Source organism: Antechinus flavipes, chromosome 6 (assembly GCF_016432865.1).
Source record: "Antechinus flavipes isolate AdamAnt ecotype Samford, QLD, Australia chromosome 6, AdamAnt_v2, whole genome shotgun sequence".
In the NCBI taxonomy this organism is placed as follows: domain Eukaryota; kingdom Metazoa; phylum Chordata; class Mammalia; order Dasyuromorphia; family Dasyuridae; genus Antechinus; species Antechinus flavipes.
Window position 1 is genome coordinate 200,323,141 of NC_067403.1, and position 19,376 is coordinate 200,342,516.

Consider the following 19,376-nt stretch of genomic DNA (forward strand, 5'->3'; position numbering starts at 1 on the left):
TCTGTGGATCATTTGCAATTCATCCTGTCTATATTTTGTATTTGGTTGTTTACACTATCTTTCTGATCAGACTCTGAGCTCCTTGAGGCCAGAAATTGTTTTTAAATTTTTTTCTTTTCTTTTCTTTTCTTTTTTACTGAGGGTTAAGTGACTTGCCCAGGGTCACACAACTGAGGCCAAATTAGAACTCAGGTCCTCCTGACTTCAGAGCTGGTGCTCTATCCACTGCACCATCCAACTGCCCCAAGAATTGTTTTTATGTTTCTTTGTATGTTCAGCACTTAGGTTAGTTCCTGGCATACAATAGGCACTTAATATAAGTTTATTGACCAACTGTATGACATAGGGAGGGATATATACTATGTGAGGGGATGTGAACCCTGAAGGATAGTATTGTAGTGTGTACACTGTAGGAAAATACAGGCAGTGGGAGGGTGGGGGGGAGAGTTTGTGCTGGGTATTACATGTTGGGTTACTTTTGGGGGGAACTTTAGGAGAAATCACCACTTAGGGGGATGCTGCATAGATGGAGATGTGTGCTTCTGGGGGGACAGTTATGCTATGGGCAAGGATGTAAATATTATGTAATGGTAGAGCTGTGTGTTGTGTATGGTGCTCCATGCCCTGTGTGTGGGTGTACACTGCAGGTGAGAAGATGCTGTGTATGTGTATGTGTGTGTGTCAGTGTGTGTATGTGACCGGTGCACCTGGAGGGAGGTCTCACTTCCCCAGGGAGCGTACATTTTGGGGAGAGGTGGATCTGTGAACCCCTTCCCCCTGATCCATTGGAGCCCAGCACCCTCATCCCAGCCCCACCCCAACCACCTCCTCCTCGTTTCAGGTTTTTCCTCAAGTTTTTCCTCAAATGCAACCAGAACTGCCTAAAGAATGCGGGCAATCCCAGAGACATGAGGCGCTTCCAGGTACGGGGCCCTCCCCTCCGCCCCATCATTTCTTCCTTCCTCTCCTCTCTCCACCCACCAGTGGCCTCTGGGGCATTGAAGGATGGCAGGTGGTGTGGGGGGCATGGTGGGGAGGGTGGGGGAGAGAACAGTGGGAAGGGATCAGAGTAAGGGTAGTTCTAAGGCTGGGGGTGGGGATAGCTTGTAAAATTATCTTGGGCACCCAGAACTTCAGAGTGATCCCAGTGTTGGACCCTGTAAGGCCTCGGCTTCCCTGTCCCCTAGGACTGCAGCCTGGGCCCTTTGGACCCCCCAAATTCCCCCCCTCCCTGTCAGTTTTCTGTTCAGAGCTCTACATTTCCTAAGGGGATTTGGTGATGGAGGCTTCCTCTCATTCCCTAAGCCCTTCCTCCTCTTCCTCAGGGCTTTAGAAGTCTCAGGGGGCTGGGAACCTGAATGGACAGGGACTCCCCTTAGGAGAAGGGGCCCTAGGGTGGGGTACTCTCAGCCATTTCTCCAGGTCCCCCCACCCCCAAGATCCCTAGCCAGTGGAGGTAGAGGGGGGGTGCGAGTGGGGGTGGAGCAGCTCCTTCTCCCCTGGCTGCTGAGGCCTCATTAGGGCCCCACTTAAGGAGATGATAATTGTGACATTTTTACATGATTAACGACCCAGCTAATTTACATAGCGTGAGGCAGAGAGCAGCTGCCCGGTACCCCCCCACTCCCACCCCCCAGGGTGCTGAAGAGTTTGGGAGGGGAGCCCGGTTAGTGCCCCCCCTTACCTTTCCAAAGGGTGGGGCCTGCCCACAATCCCAGATCCAAAGGGCTCCCAGCAAGCCCTGGTGAAGAGGCAAAAGTGGGGGATAGTGAAGGGAGCCGGAGGGGCTTAGGTCTGGTCTACCCCTGCTCATTCCTACCTTCCTTCCCTTGAAGTGGAAGGGAGCATCCTTCTCCCTTCCCCTTCTCTGCCTCCCTGTTGGTGGGCCCAGGACCCCTCCCTCAAGTCCCACTTCAGATACCACCTGAGGGGCCTGAGGGGAGTGAAGAGGCACTCTCTGAAGCTATTGCCTGCCCTCTGCACAGAGGCCCAGACCTGCCATATTTTAACTAGAAGTCCTTTTCTCCAGTGCCCCGGATGGACCCTTTGAATTGTCCAAGACTTAACCACATTAAATATGAAGTCCCTGTTTTTGTGAGAGGGACAGGAGGAGCAGGAACCCCATCATGAGGGATGGGGGTCATGAGCATCCTCACCTCCCTCCTATTTCCCTTTCACTCTGGCTAGTCACTTTGCCCAGAGGACTGAAGCTGGGGAAAGAGAAAGAGAGAGGTGGGGGTGGAGCCCCCCACCCCTAGACAGCAGTTGTATTCCTGGGGATATCCAGGGTTCAGAGAGGCTGGCTGCCTTGGGGTACATTTGGGCTCTGCCTCTCTGCTGGCTTCTTAGCTAGTCATCCTACCCTGACCCTCCTCCAGTGGATCAGGAGACAGTGTTCCTGCCCTCGTGGAGTCCACTCTTCCTGCCCGGGCCCCTGTCCCCATGTCCCCAGTATGGCCCGCCCTGTGTCCCCCTGTGCAGGTGGTGGTCTCCACGACCGTGAGTGTGGATGGGCACGTGCTCGCCGTGTCCGACAACATGTTTGTTCACAACAACTCCAAGCATGGCCGCCGGGCCCGCCGCCTTGACCCTTCCGAAGGTCAGGATGCCGCCATTTGACACCTTCCCTTGGCCAACGGCGCCCCCTCCTCCCCTCCCAGGGAGGCCCACTCATCCTTCTTTCGGTCACCTACAGTGAGCACCTTCACCCCCACTCTAGGCCCAGTCCCGTCCCCCAGGTATAGCCCCGGGGGCTACCTTTTCCCCCTCCATCTCCCCCGTATCATCCCAGCTGGAGCAGCCCTGCTCTCTCCTTTCCTCATGCTCCCCTCCTGACCCACAGCAGCCACCCCCTGCATCAAGGCCATCAGCCCCAGCGAGGGCTGGACCACAGGGGGAGCCACCGTCATCGTCATCGGGGACAACTTCTTCGACGGGCTCCAGGTCGTCTTTGGAACGATGCTGGTGTGGAGTGAGGTGTGGGGCCACGGACAGGAGGGCTGGGGGGTTCTGGGGGTCAGTGGGGGGTCAGCAAGATGGAGGGTCCCTGAGCACTTAGACCGGAGTGGGCTCCTCACCCCTCCTCCCTCTCTGGCCCCTCTTCTTCCTCACAAATCAAACTGACATCCTTTCTTCTCACAGCTGATCACGCCCCACGCCATCCGGGTGCAGACCCCACCGAGGCACATCCCTGGGGTGGTGGAGGTGACCCTCTCCTACAAGTCCAAGCAGTTCTGCAAAGGGGCCCCTGGCCGCTTCGTCTACACGGGTAATGGACTGGGGTGCTCTTACCCTTGCTAAGTGAGGCAGGGGCCAGCCCCCTTTCCTTGGTAAAAACAGGGTGGGTCAGAAGGGAAATAAGGAACCTGTAGTGACCACTCTGAGCTTGGAGGACCCTTTTCAAACAATCACAGATTCTATCTCATACAACAATTTATGAAAACAATCTCCAAGGAAATAACCCTTCAGCTTTTCTGATTGTTCTCATTTAGAGCTCTTCTGTCCTCTTCCCCACTCCCCAAAACCTTCCCTTTCATCCCAAATACTCCAAGAATGTCTCTCCCGTTTTGAAAGATTCATCTATCACTCTTTGGGCCCATCCCAAGTTCATCTTTCTACTGCAAAATTTCTTAATCTTTCTCTCCTCTGTGGTTCTCTCCATTCAGCTTAGAAACAAAAGTGAGTTTTATCTCGTAGTTCTGAAAAAGTCAGCATTAAATCATGGTATTCTGAGCTCCGTCAGTGCTTAGGCCAGTACTTGCATTTCTTGAACTTTAGGCCTCTTTTTGTCACCCTAAAAGTTCATTTTCCCCCTCACCATTCAAACAATGAATAAGCATTTACTTAATGCTTCCAATCGGTCAGAAACTGAGCTCAAATAACTGGTGATTCAAAGAAAAACAAAAACACAAAAATCAGTACCTGCCCTCCAGAAGCTTACATTCTAATGAGAAAGGCACCATGGGAATAAGAAGGTACATACAAAGTACATGCAAAATAGAAGGAAGGTAACCTTAAAGTTTACTTCCTCAATGGCAGAGCTCAGCTTCTGGCCAGATCCCTGTCTTCATGAGTCCTTATCCCTTTCGGTGGGATATTTAGTATCCTTACTTCAATTTCCGACATCACATTTTCTTCATTCTGATTCCTTTCTGCTCTTTTCTCTCTGGTCTCTCATTGTCAGCCTCTCATTCTTAGTGGAAATAATACTGAATTTGGAGTCAGGTCTAGACTCGTATACATCTCTGCTGCTTACTATCTGTGTGACACATTAAACTCTTGGCTCCAAAGGTCTTTTCACTCTAAACTGAATATTATATGAACACTTATCCCTATGCTAATTATTACTGAATCTACCTCTCAAGCAATCAAGCTGACAGTATTTATTAAGTGCCTGCTGTGTGCATGGGCATGTGGCTAGATGCTGGAGGAGCAACAAAGTTGCTATAAGACACAGTGCCTGCCTTCAAGGAGCCCACAGCTAAGTAAGGGGATAAAACACTAACAGATATAGCCACAATATGTAACAATCTAGAATGAATATATTAGAGAGGCAACCAAAGTTACAATATAAATATTGTACAAAATCATAATACAAATATTATACAAAGTTACAATATAAAAATTTTCTTTAAAGAAATTCAGTCCTTAGCTCATCCCAATTATGGCATAAATGACAATTTAGTCATTTCCCCCCAAAAAGTAACTGTCCCTCCTGCTTTCCCCAGCGCCTTCTCTTTTTTCCCACAGTGGGGAACCAGGTTCACTCCCTGCTCCCCTGGGAAGGAATCCAGATTGGGCAGGGACCCAGTGTCAGTTTTTATAGCTGCCTGACAGATTTGGAGTTGGGTCAAAGAGGCATTTTTGGAAAAACCGAAGTGGTTCCCTTCAGTGCTCCCTGGTGGGGCTGTCTTGGGACACTCGGAAGGAGGGGAGCACGACATTATTTTCTGAATGTGAATACTCTGTACATGTATGAATACCCACACTCTGGGAATAAATTGTCTGTGTACTGAGCTGCCCCACGAGTGCTTGGTTCAGGAGACTAAGACGGTGAAGACTGGGAGGAGGGAGGGGACATCTCTCCCTGTCCCTTTAGGGATTCTCCTCCCCCACACTGTTCTCCCCCCCACCTCCCCCAAGCTCTCAATGAGCCAACCATCGACTACGGCTTCCAGAGGCTGCAGAAGGTGATACCACGACATCCTGGAGACCCTGAGCGGCTTCCTAAGGTACCGGATAAGAGGGGACTGGAAACACCCTTTAGGGCCTGTCAAGGGGGCGGGGGACAGAGTGGGCTGCACAATGATTGTGTTTGGTCCTGGACAGAAGAGGTGAAAGAGGGGCTGAGGGTTAGGCAGTGGAGGAGGTGAGCATTTCTGGCTCTTTGCACCATGGGATTGCCTTTGGGCTGATCCTCCCTCCTCCATCCCATCCCCAGGAAGTGCTATTGAAAAGGGCAGCTGACCTGGTGGAGGCTCTGTATGGGATGCCGCATAGTAACCAGGTATAAGGCTTTGAGCCACCTTCCCTTTTCCTCAAGACCCTTCCAACTCCCTGGTCTCCCACGTGCGCCATCTCCTTCCTTTCTCAGGCTTCCCACACAGTAGCAAGAGGGCTGGGTTTGAATCCCAGTTATTCTGCTTGCTGCCTGTGTGACCTCAGGCATATGACTTTACTTCTCTGAGTTTCAGTTTCCTATAAACATCGTAAAATGAAGGGTTGGGACTGACCTCTAAGGTGCTTTGCAGCTCCCAATCCATCATTTATGTTCCAACTTGCTGGTTCCTTGTGTGTCCCTCTCCTCTCCTTCCCTCTTGTCATTCCTCCCAAGGGCTGGTGGGGGTTTAGGGGTTGGGGGCCAGCCCTGCCCTTGCCTCCCTAGGACCTCATCATAAAGCGGGCAGCGGACATTGCAGAAGCACTCTACAGCGTCCCACGCACCCCCTCCCAGCTCGGCTCGCTGGCCCCGGGCCATCCCCACACAGCCATGATGGGGATCAACTCCTTTGGGAGTCAGCTAGCAGTCAACATTGGAGACTCCACCCAAGGGGCCGAACAAGGTGGGTCTGCCCTTCTGCTTCTTCTTGGGACACTGTCTCCTCCCGGGCCCCTCCCTCTGCCCATCAGTGCCCTGGGTCGGCCCCAAGACCCCTTGCGGCCCCCACCCTGACCCGTTCTTCCTGGCCAGGTTACTCCCGGAATACCAGCAGTGTGTCTCCGAGGGGCTACGTGCCTAGCTCCACCCCGCAGCAGAGCAGCTACAGCAGCATCACCTCCAGCATCAACGGCTACGGAGCCACGGGCATGGCTGGCCTGGGGGTACCCAGCTCCCCCAGCTTTCTCAATGGCTCCACTGCAAATTCACCCTATGCTAGTGAGTTTCTATGGTGGGCAGGGCTGAGGCAGGGGAAGGTGGGCGCTACCAAGGTCTTAGTGAGCCCTGCTCCCAGTCAGCTGCAAAACATGGAGGCTGAATTCGGTGACCTGTAAGGTTTCCCCTGGCTTGCTGTGACTCTCTGCTGTGATGCCCTGTTGGGGGGAATACTCTATCAAGTCAGCTCTGGAGGGATGACAGAGTCCTGGCAGCAAGAGAAGTCTAGTTTGGGAGGAGAGAAGACTCCACTTCCCCTTAGATATCAGGCTGGGCAGGGTGTTGCCATCCACTCACAAGTGTGTGTGTGTGTGTGTGTGTGTGTGTGTGTGTGTGTGTGTGGTGGAGACAGGAGGTGGAAGCCTACAAGAGATTCTAGGGACCTCGTAGGAGCTTTTTCCACAGCCTTTTCTTCCATCTGACCCCCACCTCCCTCATGCTTAAAACCCATCCTGACAGAGAGGTGCAAGACAGGCCCTGGGGCCCCTCAATAGGACTGAAAGTGGTCCTTCATCATCCTAGAGTTCCCCCACCCACTCTCCCCAGTGACCCCATTATTGCCTGAACTATTGCTCTAGTCTATATCATGGCATACACACACATATATGTATATATACATACTTATACATAATACATATATGTATATACATATATGTGTACATGTGTATGCTTCCCCTTAGCGTGTGTGTGTGTGTGTGTGTGTGTGTGTGTGTGTGTACAATTCCTCCAGTGCTCGATCTAGGAGTTCAGTAAAACTTTCCAGGTCAGAGGTGAGTAGTTCAGGAGTCAGAAGCATATTCCTCTTCAGCTGTCCCATCACTGGAGCAGAAATAGAGGGAGAAGGTGACTGCTCCTGGGTATCTTTGAGCCCCAGGGAAAGGGCCGAGGGAGTCACTGCCCCAGGCAGGATGTCACCATACTTCCACCATCTTTTTCCGTCCCACCCTCTTCTACCTCCAAAATTCTGTCTTCTGTCCCTCTGGAGGACCACAAGTGATTATAAATTACATATTTCTAGTTTTTTTCCAATACAGCACCAAAGATTCCCTCCTCAGATGCCAATCTCATGTCCCACCATGTGAACTTTGTCCTTTTCCTTTTTCCTGATTTTTTCCTTTCTGATCCTGCTCTTCCCCCAGGACCACGGGACCTTTCTTCATACCTTAACAGCTCTCTTTCTATCTTGCCTTTTGATCTTTTTCTTTAACACCTGGAGTTTCCCAGCTCTGTCATCTCTGCTCACAGAACCACTGGCTCATAGGTGTAGAATATCGGCAGACTTTCCCTTCCTCCCTCTCTTCTTCATTGTCACTTCTTCCCCCTCCCCATCCTTCCCTATCCTCCTTTCTCTGCTATGTTTGTGGGGCTTGGCCACCTTCTGCTAGGCAACAAGCCATTTATGCCTGTTTGTGGATGATGCTGGATGTCAGGAGATTGTTGCACAATCTAGTTGGTATCTTGGGATCCACACCGGCTTTTCTTACTGGAACACCTCAGGCCCCCTCTGTCTCTGAAGGTCCCCCACCTGCTGGTTCTTGGCAGATCCCTCCCCACATTCATGTGGGCCTCTTCCCAGGCTTTTCACTGCAGCAGGAAAGATGGAAAATTCCACTTACATTACTTTCTGGCCGAGGTCAGAACCACAAAAGGGGAAATTTAATTTCATTGTGGGCATTTCCAGGCTTCATCCTTGCATATCTGGGAACTGGTATGCTCTGGTAAGAGCCCGGGCTCAGTGAGTCACTGCCCAGCCTGGTGACGGATGGCGCGGCATTTCTCTAGCATCTTAAGGTTTACAAAGCACTGTCCTCAAAGCGTGCATTCCTGTGGCGTTCTATTATTACCATTTGATAGTGTAAGAACCTGTGTCTCAAAAGTGAACTGACTTGCTCAGGTTCATGTAACTAGTGAATGGGAGGGAGGGGGCTTGGATTTGAACCCTGGCCTCCTGACTGCATGTCCAGCTCTCTGGTCATTGCACTGAGCTCTGATAAAATGCCTTCTCCCATCACTATCAAGAAGCCCTTCCTGATGTCTAGCCTAAATTCATCTTGCTCCAATTTGAGCTCCTTTTCAGTGATTCAGTGGGAATTCCTATTTCTCAGTGATTCAGTGGCTTTTCCTTGGGCATGTTGGGGGCTCCCATTGACCTAGTTCTGTCCCATTACTAGAACAACTACTTCTCATCATATTTTTGTTTTCAGTTGAGCTTTGGCTAACCTCCTGAGATCTCCCAGCCTAGACACCTGGGGGGAATTGCCCCTCCTTGTGCTGCCAAGTGACCAAGGCTTTCCTTTTAGAAGGTCATTACCAGAACCAGGGTCTACTATGAAGGAGAGATCCCTTTGAACGAAACCCTCCAGATGTCTGGGACTGATTTCCCAAACTCACTCTAATCTCACAGGATAGATGATCTTTTTGCATGACAAGGAGCTGCCCTAGAAGGCTCTGTTCAATTTTCACTGGAGACAGGCAGCCATGAGACTTCCATTCACTGGTATTTAGATCTTACCTTCAATCCCATTCACCCTTGGGATCATCATCTAATCATCTCTCTGTTGTTTGGCTAGTGCTGCCATTTTGATCCCCAGTTCACCTTTGCTTTTGGCCCCCTCTCTTGATGGATTTCTTCTCCCAGTGGTCATGCTGATCACAAGAACACCTTGGCTCTGGCCCCTTGGCTCCAACCTGTTAATGAAACCTGTACCATTCTTGCTGGAGCTGCTAAGTAGTCACCAGATTTCTTTCTTTTGCTGAACACATGGCCCAAATTTTGCCTGCCAGACCTGGCTCTGATCCGAGTAACTAAAATTAGCAGGTGCCTATTAGCCAAAATAGGTCCTGGAGGATGTGGGAAGCTATAGGCCCTTGTAGCCCTTACTCTAGACTTACAACTCCAGACTTATCTCTTGGTTCTAACCTCAGATTCTAAAAATTACCATGAAAAATGATTCACGCCCAGGAGGTCAGTCAAAAAGAAATGTGATAATGGACTATAGATTCCCAACTGGGTCTTTCAGGGTCTCAGTGTCCAGAGTTTATATTGGGCATGTATTATTTCCAGGATAGGCAGATCTAGGGAAAACTTGCTGAATTCAGGTGGAGTCATAAAAACATCTATTAAGCATCTACTGAATGCTAAATCACTATATTAAGCACTGGCAATTGAAAGGCCAAAAATAAATAAATTACAGTTTCTGCTCTCAAGGAGCAATTAAATGCATGTATCCATAAAATCTATTTCTGTGGAAAGGCAGGTTTCAGTGCCATAATAAGGAGAAATTTTCCAACAATCAGAGCTATTCTGAGTGGAATGAACTGCTTTGATAGTAAGTTCCCTGTTATAGAAAGTGTTCAAGTGCAGTCTGGATAACCACTTGTCTAGGATATTCTAGAATGGATACCTGTTTGGGTATAGGTTGAATTAGGTCCCTTTCAACTGTGAGATTCCATGCTCTGTCCAAAAACTGTCCAAAGCTCTAACTCCTTTCCACCTCCATTTCATTTCTTCACTCTCCTTAACCAAGACCCCTTCATTTCAGATCATGTTTTATCAAAGTCTTCTCTAGCTGATTCTGCTCAGATGCAAGATGGCTCTGTGTCTGGATCTTGTGGCCCGAGCTGTTCTGTTTCCCTTAGCTCTGACTCTTTGTCTCTTCAACCATCACTGAGCCCTAACCTCTAACTTTTGATCCCAGTGTTCTATCCTGCTTTGCATATAGCTGATTGTCAAGGCACTGGGGTGAGTAGTGTTTTCTACTGGGCCAGTAAGATGCAGAAAGGGAGATCTGGGGATAGGGATAGATGGAATGGAAGGACAACGGATGGAGCTCACAGGAATGGGAGACCGGGACGGCATGCAAGGTCGGCAATGGAAAGAATCATTTGGGGATCCGCCTTGAATATAGGTCTGTGAGCATTTTCTATTGAAACTGGCTCGGAAGAACAGCCATGGGGAGATCTGGGCAGCACTATCCATATGCCTAATGACCAGGAACTGCAGAAGGATCAAACACAGATGCCAATCTGTGCCAACTCAAGTAGATAGCATTGAACACGTCCTCTTCCCTTCTCTTGAAAATTTTCAGTGATTTCATCCAACCCAATAAAATGATATTTGAGAAAGATTATCCTGGCATCCTTATAGAAGACCAACTAGAGCTGGAATAGGCAGGAGGCAGTGAGACCAATTAGGTGCCTGAAGTAATGGCACCTAGACAAGGCTGGTGACAAAGGGAATGGAAAGGAAGGGATGCAGATGAGAAACATTGGTGGAAGAATCGGCTGGACTTGGTGACTGATTGGATATTGAAGATGATGAACAGGAAGAATCAAAAATTACACCAACAGCTCCTGGTCTGTGAGGGATGGCAGGGTTGTTGCATTCTGCAGAGAAAAGATGATGATGCTTTGGGCCTGCTGAATTTGGGTAAGAACAGAGAATCTAGCCCCATCTCCTATTTTAACCACTGATAACATACCTGATCATTCATCCTATGCCTAAACCTGAATTTCACCTCCTACTGATGGTGATTTACACTCATCTGACTCTCAGGTAAGAAGGGGGAAGGGAAACAGACATTTATTTTGGAGCCAATTATAAACAAGGAGGAGGGACTTGCTGGTAAAGTGGAAACCACAGTCACCTTTAGAGAGAGGGAGCGCATTGTGCTTGTTTGTGATGGTTAAGGAGGAGAATGTTGTTCTTAGACTGATATAACCATAGGTTTTAGAAGGGTATATTGTAGTGTTCACAGGGAGGGACAGGTAGCATCTCAAGCCATGAGGCTCTGACAAGGAAGTTGGCTCAAGAGAAGAAGCAAAATTCTGACTCTACAAACTTGAATGACTCCAATGAGGAAAAAAATGTGAAGGAGCAGCTAAATACATCACTGTGACCGCACAAAGTGGAAATTCAAATTTTAAAAGGTCCTGAAGTGAAAGAGCACTGGACTCAGAGTCAGGAAGTCCTACATTCCAAGCCCATCTCCAACACAGGTGGACTTCAGTTAGATTACTTAAGCTTTCTGTGCCTCTCATCTTTCAAAAAAGGGGGGTTGAATTATATGATCTTCCTTCTATGATCTTCTGATAAAATGGAATTGAGGCTGTACAGCCGAGGATGGAAGGCAAAAAGAGTCATGATCTTGTGAAAATAGTTCCAAGGAAACCTAAAGGCTGGAGTAAGTGAAGATTTGGAGGAGCAAGAATGCTATGGACATGTCTTGAAGCAACTTTGGACAAACAATGAATATGTGGCCCTAGTGAATGGGAGGAAGACAGAGGATAGCAAAGAGAAGACAGAATTAATGCACTCTTATTTCACCTCTGCATTCCCTATTAAGGAACACAAAGATAGGGAAAAAATAGTTCAATAGTTATGCTGGACAACTGAGGAAATAGTAAAACCATGTCTCTCTGCCCTTGATGAGTTCAATTTATCAGGATGAATTATACTACTAGCTGACATATATAGTGGTTTTAGACTTGCAAAGCACTTTACATGATCCCTTTAATGATCAAGAAAAACATAAGTTGGTGATGTGATATTGCACACTTTTGAGTTAAATTTGCATTATTAATATTTTCTTCCATTGTTTTCCTTTTGTTGTTTTTCAGTCACATTTGTGACCCCTTTTGGGGTTTTCTTGGCAAAGTTACTGGAGAGGTTGGCCATGTCCTTCTCCACCTCATTTTTACAATGAGGAAACTGAAGTAAACAGAGTGAAGTGACTTGTCCAGGCCACACAGCTAGAAAGTGTCAGAAGCCAGATTTGAACTCAGGAAGATGAGTCTTTTTGACTCTCAGCCCAGTGCTCTATCCTGCCTAAGATATTGTCAGTTCAGCAATATTTGAAAGATCACAAACTGTAGAGCCAGAGAAGTGGAGAAAAGCAAAAATAGTCTGATTTTTTTTAAGGGGAAAGTTGAGTCCCCTAAACCATGAGCTGGTGACCCAGGACTTAATTCTTAGTAAAATTTGTAGTAGAACATCATATTCTCTTAGTTGAATAATTCATGAATTATTCATGACAGGGCAGCTCTGATATGACAAGTCTGCCTGGATTTGTTAAGAAAAAATTATGGCCAACTAAAGTCATTATCTTCTCTTTCTAGATTGGTGTATTTGGAGGATGTAATAGGTAACAATTTGCCCAGATTTCAATATTTGACAATCTCTCAAGGTAATCTTGTGGATCCCAGGTTAGAGAAATGTAAAAATGTACTGTTAAGCAGATTGATAACTGGCTGAACTCAAAGTTTGGATAAATGAACTGATGTCAACCTAGAGAGAAGTCACTAGTGAAATACCTTCAGACTTTTCTGTTTTAAATGTTCATGAGTGACTTAGATAAAGGTGTGGATAACCTGTTCTTTAGTTTTTAGAGATGGAAGGGATAGTCATCAAGTTGGCAAACTTAACTGAGATCCAGAAAGGATTGGGTAATGGGCTGAATGCAAGAAAATAAAACTTAATTGGAATTAATACAAAATCTTCTGTCCAAATATAGTATTCAATTTACCCACCATTTATTAAGTACCTATTCAGTACCACAAGGAGCAGTGCTATGAAATAGTCCCTGCCTTAGAGGAATATATATTCTTCTGGGAGAAAGGGAGGAAATATACTGTGTACTTAGATAAGAAAGAGCATTTCCAATTTGAGACTTAGGAGAGTACCAACAACTAGAGACAATTAGGGAGAGTTTCAAAGAAAAGGTGGCAGCTCTTCTTGAAGCTATCTTCTTGATAGAGAGGAGGAAGGAGTATCTTTCAGCTATGGGGGATGGTCTGTATAAATGCACAGAGACAGAAGATAGACTAGCAAACATTTTGGGAACAGCTAGTACTCCAGCCTGGCTGGAACACTGAGTGCACAAAGAAGAGTACAGCGTGATAAGGTTGGAAGAATAGGTTGGAACTTAATTGTGCAGTAACTTAGAGGCTGAGGGGGTTGTATTTTATCATAGAGGCAGTAGGGAGCTACTGAAGGTTTTTGGTGGTGCTTTTTTGTTTGTTTGTTTTAGCAGAGAATGGGTATGAATGAATGAAGTATTTATTAAATGAGCAGCTGGGATACAAATCCAAAAATGGGGATAGTCTTGCTCTGAAAGAATTGACATTCTATGGAGGGGGTGCAAAGAGTATAGAGGGATGGTAGTCAGGGAGCTATATTTCAGTTTGGGGAGTTACAGGGTAGTGAATGGTATAAATTGACGCGGACTTTCTAGTAGCAGTGATGCTATTGGTTTTAATTATAATTCCAGAACTGGAAAGGGGTGATGGTAGTGAAATTAGTTACAAGATAGTTAAGGGGACAGGTAAAAGCATGGCTGGAGTCAGTTGGATATAAAGGCCCTCGCCAGTCAGGATACGGTCAGTTCTTTGTCTCAGGAAGATTATTTTGGTAGTTGTATAGAGGGTAGATTGGGAGCAGGGAGCCCTGTTAGATTATTCCAATAGTGCAGGGGAGATTGGATGAGGACCTGGAGAACGGTGGTCTTGTGAATGGGGAGGGAAGAATGAGTCAAGCATGATTCCAAGGTTACAAACCTGGGTGACTGGGAAGAAAGCAGCAAAAATGGAGAAGTTTGGAGGATGTGAGGGGCGTGTGTGAGAGAAAGAGAGAGACAGAGATAAAAAGAGACAGAGACAGAGAGACAGGAAAAGAGAGAGGAGAAAGGGAGGGAGAGAGAGAAAGATGTTTGCACAGGCTGAGTCTGAGGTGCAGCACCGCCGGGCGCCAGGTGGAGATGTCCAGTGTCTAACACAGTTGGCTGAAGGGGAACCGCCCTGAGGACCTGAGTGTGTCAGCAATGGGATGCTGCAGCCCACGAAGCAGCCATGATGGCTTAGATCCAGGATGCGGCAGGCCGTGGTCTGGCCATTGCAGGAGGCCGGACCTCCCCATCCTACCCCCGGGGGCTTCTGGACCCCACACCCAGTTGTGGGCGTGTCACCTCCGGAGAAAGGCTTTGATAAAGTGGAGCACGTGCCAGGAGGAACCAAGATGAGGAAACTCAGCCAGGCGGGAGCGCCAGGGAAAGAGGCCCAGCATTTAGCCTGAAGAAGGGGCAAATTGGAGCCCTGCCTTCAGATGACCGGGGAAGGACTTGGGCGTGTTCCCTGTAGCTCAGAGGGGCAGATTTCTGTAGAATATAAGGAGAAAGGGCCTAAAAGGAAGGCTGTTCTGCGGGCGGCCTGGCTTGGGGCAAGGTGACTTCTTGTCCAAAGCCCCGTTTAGCCAGAGACTGGACGAGGGGACTCTGAGGACTCTTGGGTCTTCCCGATGCTTGCCTGGGCTAACCTCTGATACAAACCCTGTTCGTGCCTAAAGCCTCGCGCCCCCATCCATCTGAACGCTCCTTCGCCCCAGCTTCTCTTTTTTAAAGCCGCTGGTTCCGGCTCCCTGACCTCCCCTGGCCCACCCTGTTTAGGTCCAGCATTCCCTTCATGCTTCGCCCCTTCCTGGAAAGGCTGCTCTAAGCCTCAGCAGCGCGGGCCAGTCTCGTGTCCTTCTGGTCTCTCTCCGTCCCTCAAGGTGCCGCGGCCACGAGATGAGGGCTAACTCACTCATCCCACCATGGGCCGGCTGTTGTCAGAGTCCCTCATCAGGTCAGGGCTAGGGAACCGGGCACGTGCTAGGAAGCCCATTCCGTTTCCTCGCCTCTGGCGCAGAGGGTCCAGCTGCCCCCCGGCCCAGCGTAGCTCCTCTCCGCCCCCACCGCGGGTCCCTCGGGGGGAGGGCAGCGGCAGCAGGTGCCCCCCAGGCTGCCCCCGAACGCTCTCTATAGTGCTGTTTCCCTGTTGTGTCTCCTGCGCCACTCCTGCTCCCCACCCTTTCCCCGGAGTCATGCCCTCCAGCCCTCCGCTGGCCGCAGCCTCCTCCATCTCCCTCCCGGCCGCTGCCCCCACCACCAGCGTCTTCTCCTTCTCGCCGGTCAACATGATCTCTGCGGTCAAGCAGAAGAGCGCCTTCGCCCCCGTGGTGCGCCCGCCCGGCTCCCCGCCCCCCGCCTGCACCAGCACTAATGGCAGTGCCCTGCAAGGTGAGTCAGCCGCTATCCCACCAAACCCGCCTCCGGGGGGACAGAGAGCTGAGCCAGCGGAGGGGTTGGCCGGGGGCCTTGGCGGTGACGGGCTCCCGGGTGGGCTCTCTGACCAAGAGGAAGCAGGAAATGTGGGCGCCACTGCCTCCTGCTGGGCAATGACCTGGGGCCGGGCTCCCAGCCTGTACCCCGAAGGTGCCCATGAATGGTGACTGAGGAGCCAGTTGCCCATTGGTTGGCTGGCTTTCTAAAGAGCGGGGCCTTAGTCTCGGAGTGGGCGGGTATTTCGGTTCTGGGGGGTCATCCTGGAGGCCGTTCCCGGGTCCAAGGGGGGAGAGGCGCTCCTCCCAGTCTGGGAGCCCAGAAAACAGTCCTGAGTCCTGTTAGAGAAGACCTCCTGCTGAATCAGTAGGCCTGGACTCTGTTGGATGAAGACCCAGAAAGGGCAGCCCTAGCTTAATGGCCTTTGAGTGGCCACTGGGGCGTCAACAAACTCCAGAAGCTTGGTTAGGCAAACACTTGCTAAACCACGCGGTCCCCTCCTGGTCTGGGGTCTGGAGAGCCCCCAAGACCCAGGTCTAGCCCTTTATGCTTTTCAAAGCGCTTTCCCAGACGTGCAGTTGGAGCCCACAGAAGCCCTGGGTGAGGGCCAACCGCTCCGACCCCCTCTCCAAGGAGAGGCAGTGGGAAGGGACTTGGGGGACGGAAGCCTCGGGTCCTGGCTGAGTTCGAGCTTTCTCCTGGCGTTCATTCTCAGTTGGACCAACCACTGGGGAGAAGACCTACCTCACAGGGTTGTTGTGAGGAAGCGCTTTGTAAACCTTAAAGCATTACAGAAATGTGGGTGATTACTAATATAAAGTGATGGGCTGTGAAGGCAAGGGGGGAAACAGATGGGATTTGGCATCTGGATTCTGCCCACAATCTGCAAACATCTGGCACTTGTGTCGCAGAGGGAGAGCGGGGCTCACAGCTGATCAGAAGGGGAGTCCTTGATGTTTGGGCACAGAAGGTCCCCCAGGGCCCGGTCCTGGAGCCGGAGCCATCGGTGCATGTTTGCAATGATGGGACCCAGGCGAAGGAGCCGAGAATCGGTTCCTCAGATCCACAGCTGACACTGAGCAGAGGAGACAGGGGCAGAAATAATTCAATTTGACAACATTTGGGAATGTTTGCCCAAGGCCTGAGGCCATGGAAAGGCTTCCCGGTGCCCTGAGAATGTCAGAGAGAAGCTGGGTCAGAATTGGGGTGAGGGTTCCAGAGGGAAGGAAGGGGGGGTCAGAGGCGGCCCACAGCAGTGGGGCAGAGATGACCCCAGTAGGGCCGTGGGAATACAAGGAGGAGGAAGCCACAGTCCTTTTTAGGCCCTGTGTCTCACCGTTCCCATCACATGTGGGATGTGCAGAGGCTAGAAGGGAAGGAAATACCGTGAGAGGATGCTGGGGACCAGGCCAGCCCCCCGCATTTCTGACCCTTTACTGTATCTCAGGACAAATGAGACCAGGCTTTAGTTAGACCCAAGAAAGAAGCCCCTTTGTGCCGGGATGATCAGGAAAGGATGTAGCAGTGGGCTCCTAAGGCCTTGTCTGCCTCGGGGTATCCTATGACGGCCAGCCCGTGGTCCGCTCTCTGCTTCCCCCTCCTGACCTAAGGTCCCCCTCACCAGACCCCTTTAAGCCTGATCTGCCTGGTCCCCAGAATGGGAAAGTTGCAGGTTCCTTGGTACCCCCAGGGCTGGGGAGGACCCAGAGGAACCGGAGCCCCAGGGCCTTGGTGGTGAGAGCTCAGGGGAGGCGACTGAACAGGGTGGGTCCTTGCCAGTGTCTGTGCCCTGGGGCAATGCATCGGTCCGGCCTGTCCAGAGGGGCTTCATTGGGGGGAGGCCTTGGAGGAGGGTGGGAGGTGGGTGGGAGCGGGGACAGCTCTTAGCTGCTGCTGCTGCTGCTCCCTCTGGCCACTCATCTCACCTTCTCACTCTCTCCTCCTGCCTCTCCCTTCCCTCCCTCCTGGATCCCTGCTGTGACTCCCTGCCTGTCTCCTGCCCATCGGCGCTTCCCTCCTCTGTCTCTCTTGCCCCCTCCATCCTCCTCCTTCTGGACACAGACCCAGCTTTTGAGGACTCGGACAAGTTCCATTCCCCCCCTGGGGCCCTACAGGGACTGGCCTACTCCTAAGCACAGTATGTGTCCTGCAGCCCGGCCTCGAGGGCCGCTCTCTGTCTCTGTCTGTTCTCTCCTCTGTCCCTGAGCCTGCACTGGGATTGCTGGTTGTGAGCCCCCGGCCGGGGTGGGGGCAGGGGCTCCGTTCTGTCCGTCCTGCCTGTCCCGCCCCCGTCTCCCGGCTGAGCCCGAGCCAAGGACCCGGAGCAGGTCGCGGGAGGGGAGGGGGAGGAGCGGCGCTCCGGGACCTCTTGCTTTCTTGGACTTTTCTCTCCCTCTCCCTAGCCATGTCTGGACTCCTCATCCCCCCCATGTGAGGCCTGCACAAGGAGAAGAGCCTGGCCTTGGATGCAGCCCCGGGGCCGGGCAGGCCAGGGGCCCGAGATGACCTGGAAGAGGATCTCCCGCGGCAGTGGGAGAGGCCCCCGCTGTGCTTTGGACGCTGGGCCCTTCCCCTCCACAGCCCACCCTCTCCTCTCCCTTCCGCTCTCAGGACTGGCCCCAGGAGGCTTCACTCTTCACAGCACCATTTTAACTTGGGTGGACGGATGGGTGTGTGTGTGTGTGTGTGTGTGTGTGTGTGTGTGTGTGTACATATGTGTGTGTGGTTCTGGGGGTGACTGATCCCCCCATCCTTTTCCCATTATAAGCTTGGGGTGGGAGGGAGGTCCTGGGGATGGGTTGGGGGGGCAGGGGTTCGGGTAGAAGGTCCTGCCCTCTAGAATGCTCAGGGAAGACGATCTGGTGTTTGGGGAGCACTGCCTCCCCTCCCTGGGAGGATTCCCCACTCTGCCCGCATCTGGGGAGGGGGGCTTGTGCTGGCTCTGCCTGCCTGCTTCTGGCTGGGAGGTGACCACTAGGGAGGGACTGGGCAGGACCACAGGAGATAGGGGTAGGGACTGGGGTAGAAATGCAGGTTAAGGGGAGGTGGGGTCAGGGAGGGGCTCATCCCCCCAGCGTGGGGCTCTGAGACCGAATAGGAACATTACTGTAGGACCCATCTGTCTGACTCCCTTTCCCAGGCCCGGGGCCCAGCAAGCATCCTCCTTTGCCTGTCTCCGACCCCACTTCACGCACAATGCTGGCTCCCTGGCAAAGCCAGGGGCAAAGCCAAGGGTCCAGCTTCTTCCTTCCAAGTTCTGGGGAAAGCCCCCAGCAGCTCTAGGAGATCTGACCTTTTAGGTCCATGGAACAAAGTCCTAGGAGCTGGGAAGTGACCTTCCCCCCAATTCTGAAACCCTCCTACCTGTGCCCTCTCCTACCTCTCCTTGTCGCAGGCTCTCACCCTCCAGCTGGGGGCTGTCTGCCTCCCCTTCACCTGCCTCCCCTGGGGTTACTCTCATCGTCTCTGTGCCTCCTTTGTCTCTTCTCTTGGTGGCCCTTCCTTCTCCCCGGCCCACCAGCTCCCCTCATCTCCGAGGGGCCTGTCCTGCCCTCCCCTTTCCCTGGCTGGCAACCAGAGTCTGGCTTTGGTCATTTCATCTGGGAGGGGGTTGGGGAGAAATGAAATAATAAATGGAGATACCGATGCCCTTTCTGCCTCCAGTTCATGCCTTCTGCGGATCGTCATCCCACAGAGACAGAAACATCTGGACTCGGTCCGTTTCTTTTGTTGGCCATTTCCTGACCCTTCCTTCCCCATGGGAGGCTTTGGGTTGGGGATGGAAAGTCTCACTTCCCTCAGGATTCTTGGGTGTTTTGCTTCTTACTATCTACATATCCCTCTTGACATGGGTAGTTTGAGACCCACGGGAATCCCAATTTTTCTTTGCTGCCTTTTTTTCTCCTGGCTCA

At 51.1% G+C, this 19,376-nt stretch overlaps 1 protein-coding gene across 4 annotated transcripts in view; it reads left to right on the forward strand.

The window, feature by feature from the left end:
• The window catches only part of EBF4 (EBF family member 4), a 97,897-nt gene extending 78,782 nt beyond the window's left edge, over nucleotides 1–19,115 (forward strand). For 2 of the 4 annotated variants that reach the window (XM_051964251.1, XM_051964250.1), the window contains 11 exons: nucleotides 842–923; nucleotides 2,482–2,599; nucleotides 2,843–2,976; nucleotides 3,142–3,268; nucleotides 5,143–5,231; nucleotides 5,441–5,506; nucleotides 5,885–6,062; nucleotides 6,191–6,376; nucleotides 15,226–15,423; nucleotides 17,527–17,602; nucleotides 17,868–19,115. In XM_051964251.1, the coding sequence (XP_051820211.1) occupies nucleotides 842–923; nucleotides 2,482–2,599; nucleotides 2,843–2,976; nucleotides 3,142–3,268; nucleotides 5,143–5,231; nucleotides 5,441–5,506; nucleotides 5,885–6,062; nucleotides 6,191–6,376; nucleotides 15,226–15,423; nucleotides 17,527–17,597 (1,249 nt within the window). In that variant the 3' untranslated portion in view covers nucleotides 17,598–17,602; nucleotides 17,868–19,115. The remainder of the gene's footprint in view (nucleotides 1–841; nucleotides 924–2,481; nucleotides 2,600–2,842; nucleotides 2,977–3,141; nucleotides 3,269–5,142; nucleotides 5,232–5,440; nucleotides 5,507–5,884; nucleotides 6,063–6,190; nucleotides 6,377–15,225; nucleotides 15,424–17,526; nucleotides 17,603–17,867) is intronic. The other 2 variants (XM_051964252.1, XM_051964253.1) reach the window with 2 other exon arrangements.
• The last annotated feature ends 261 nt before the right edge of the window (nucleotides 19,116–19,376 follow it).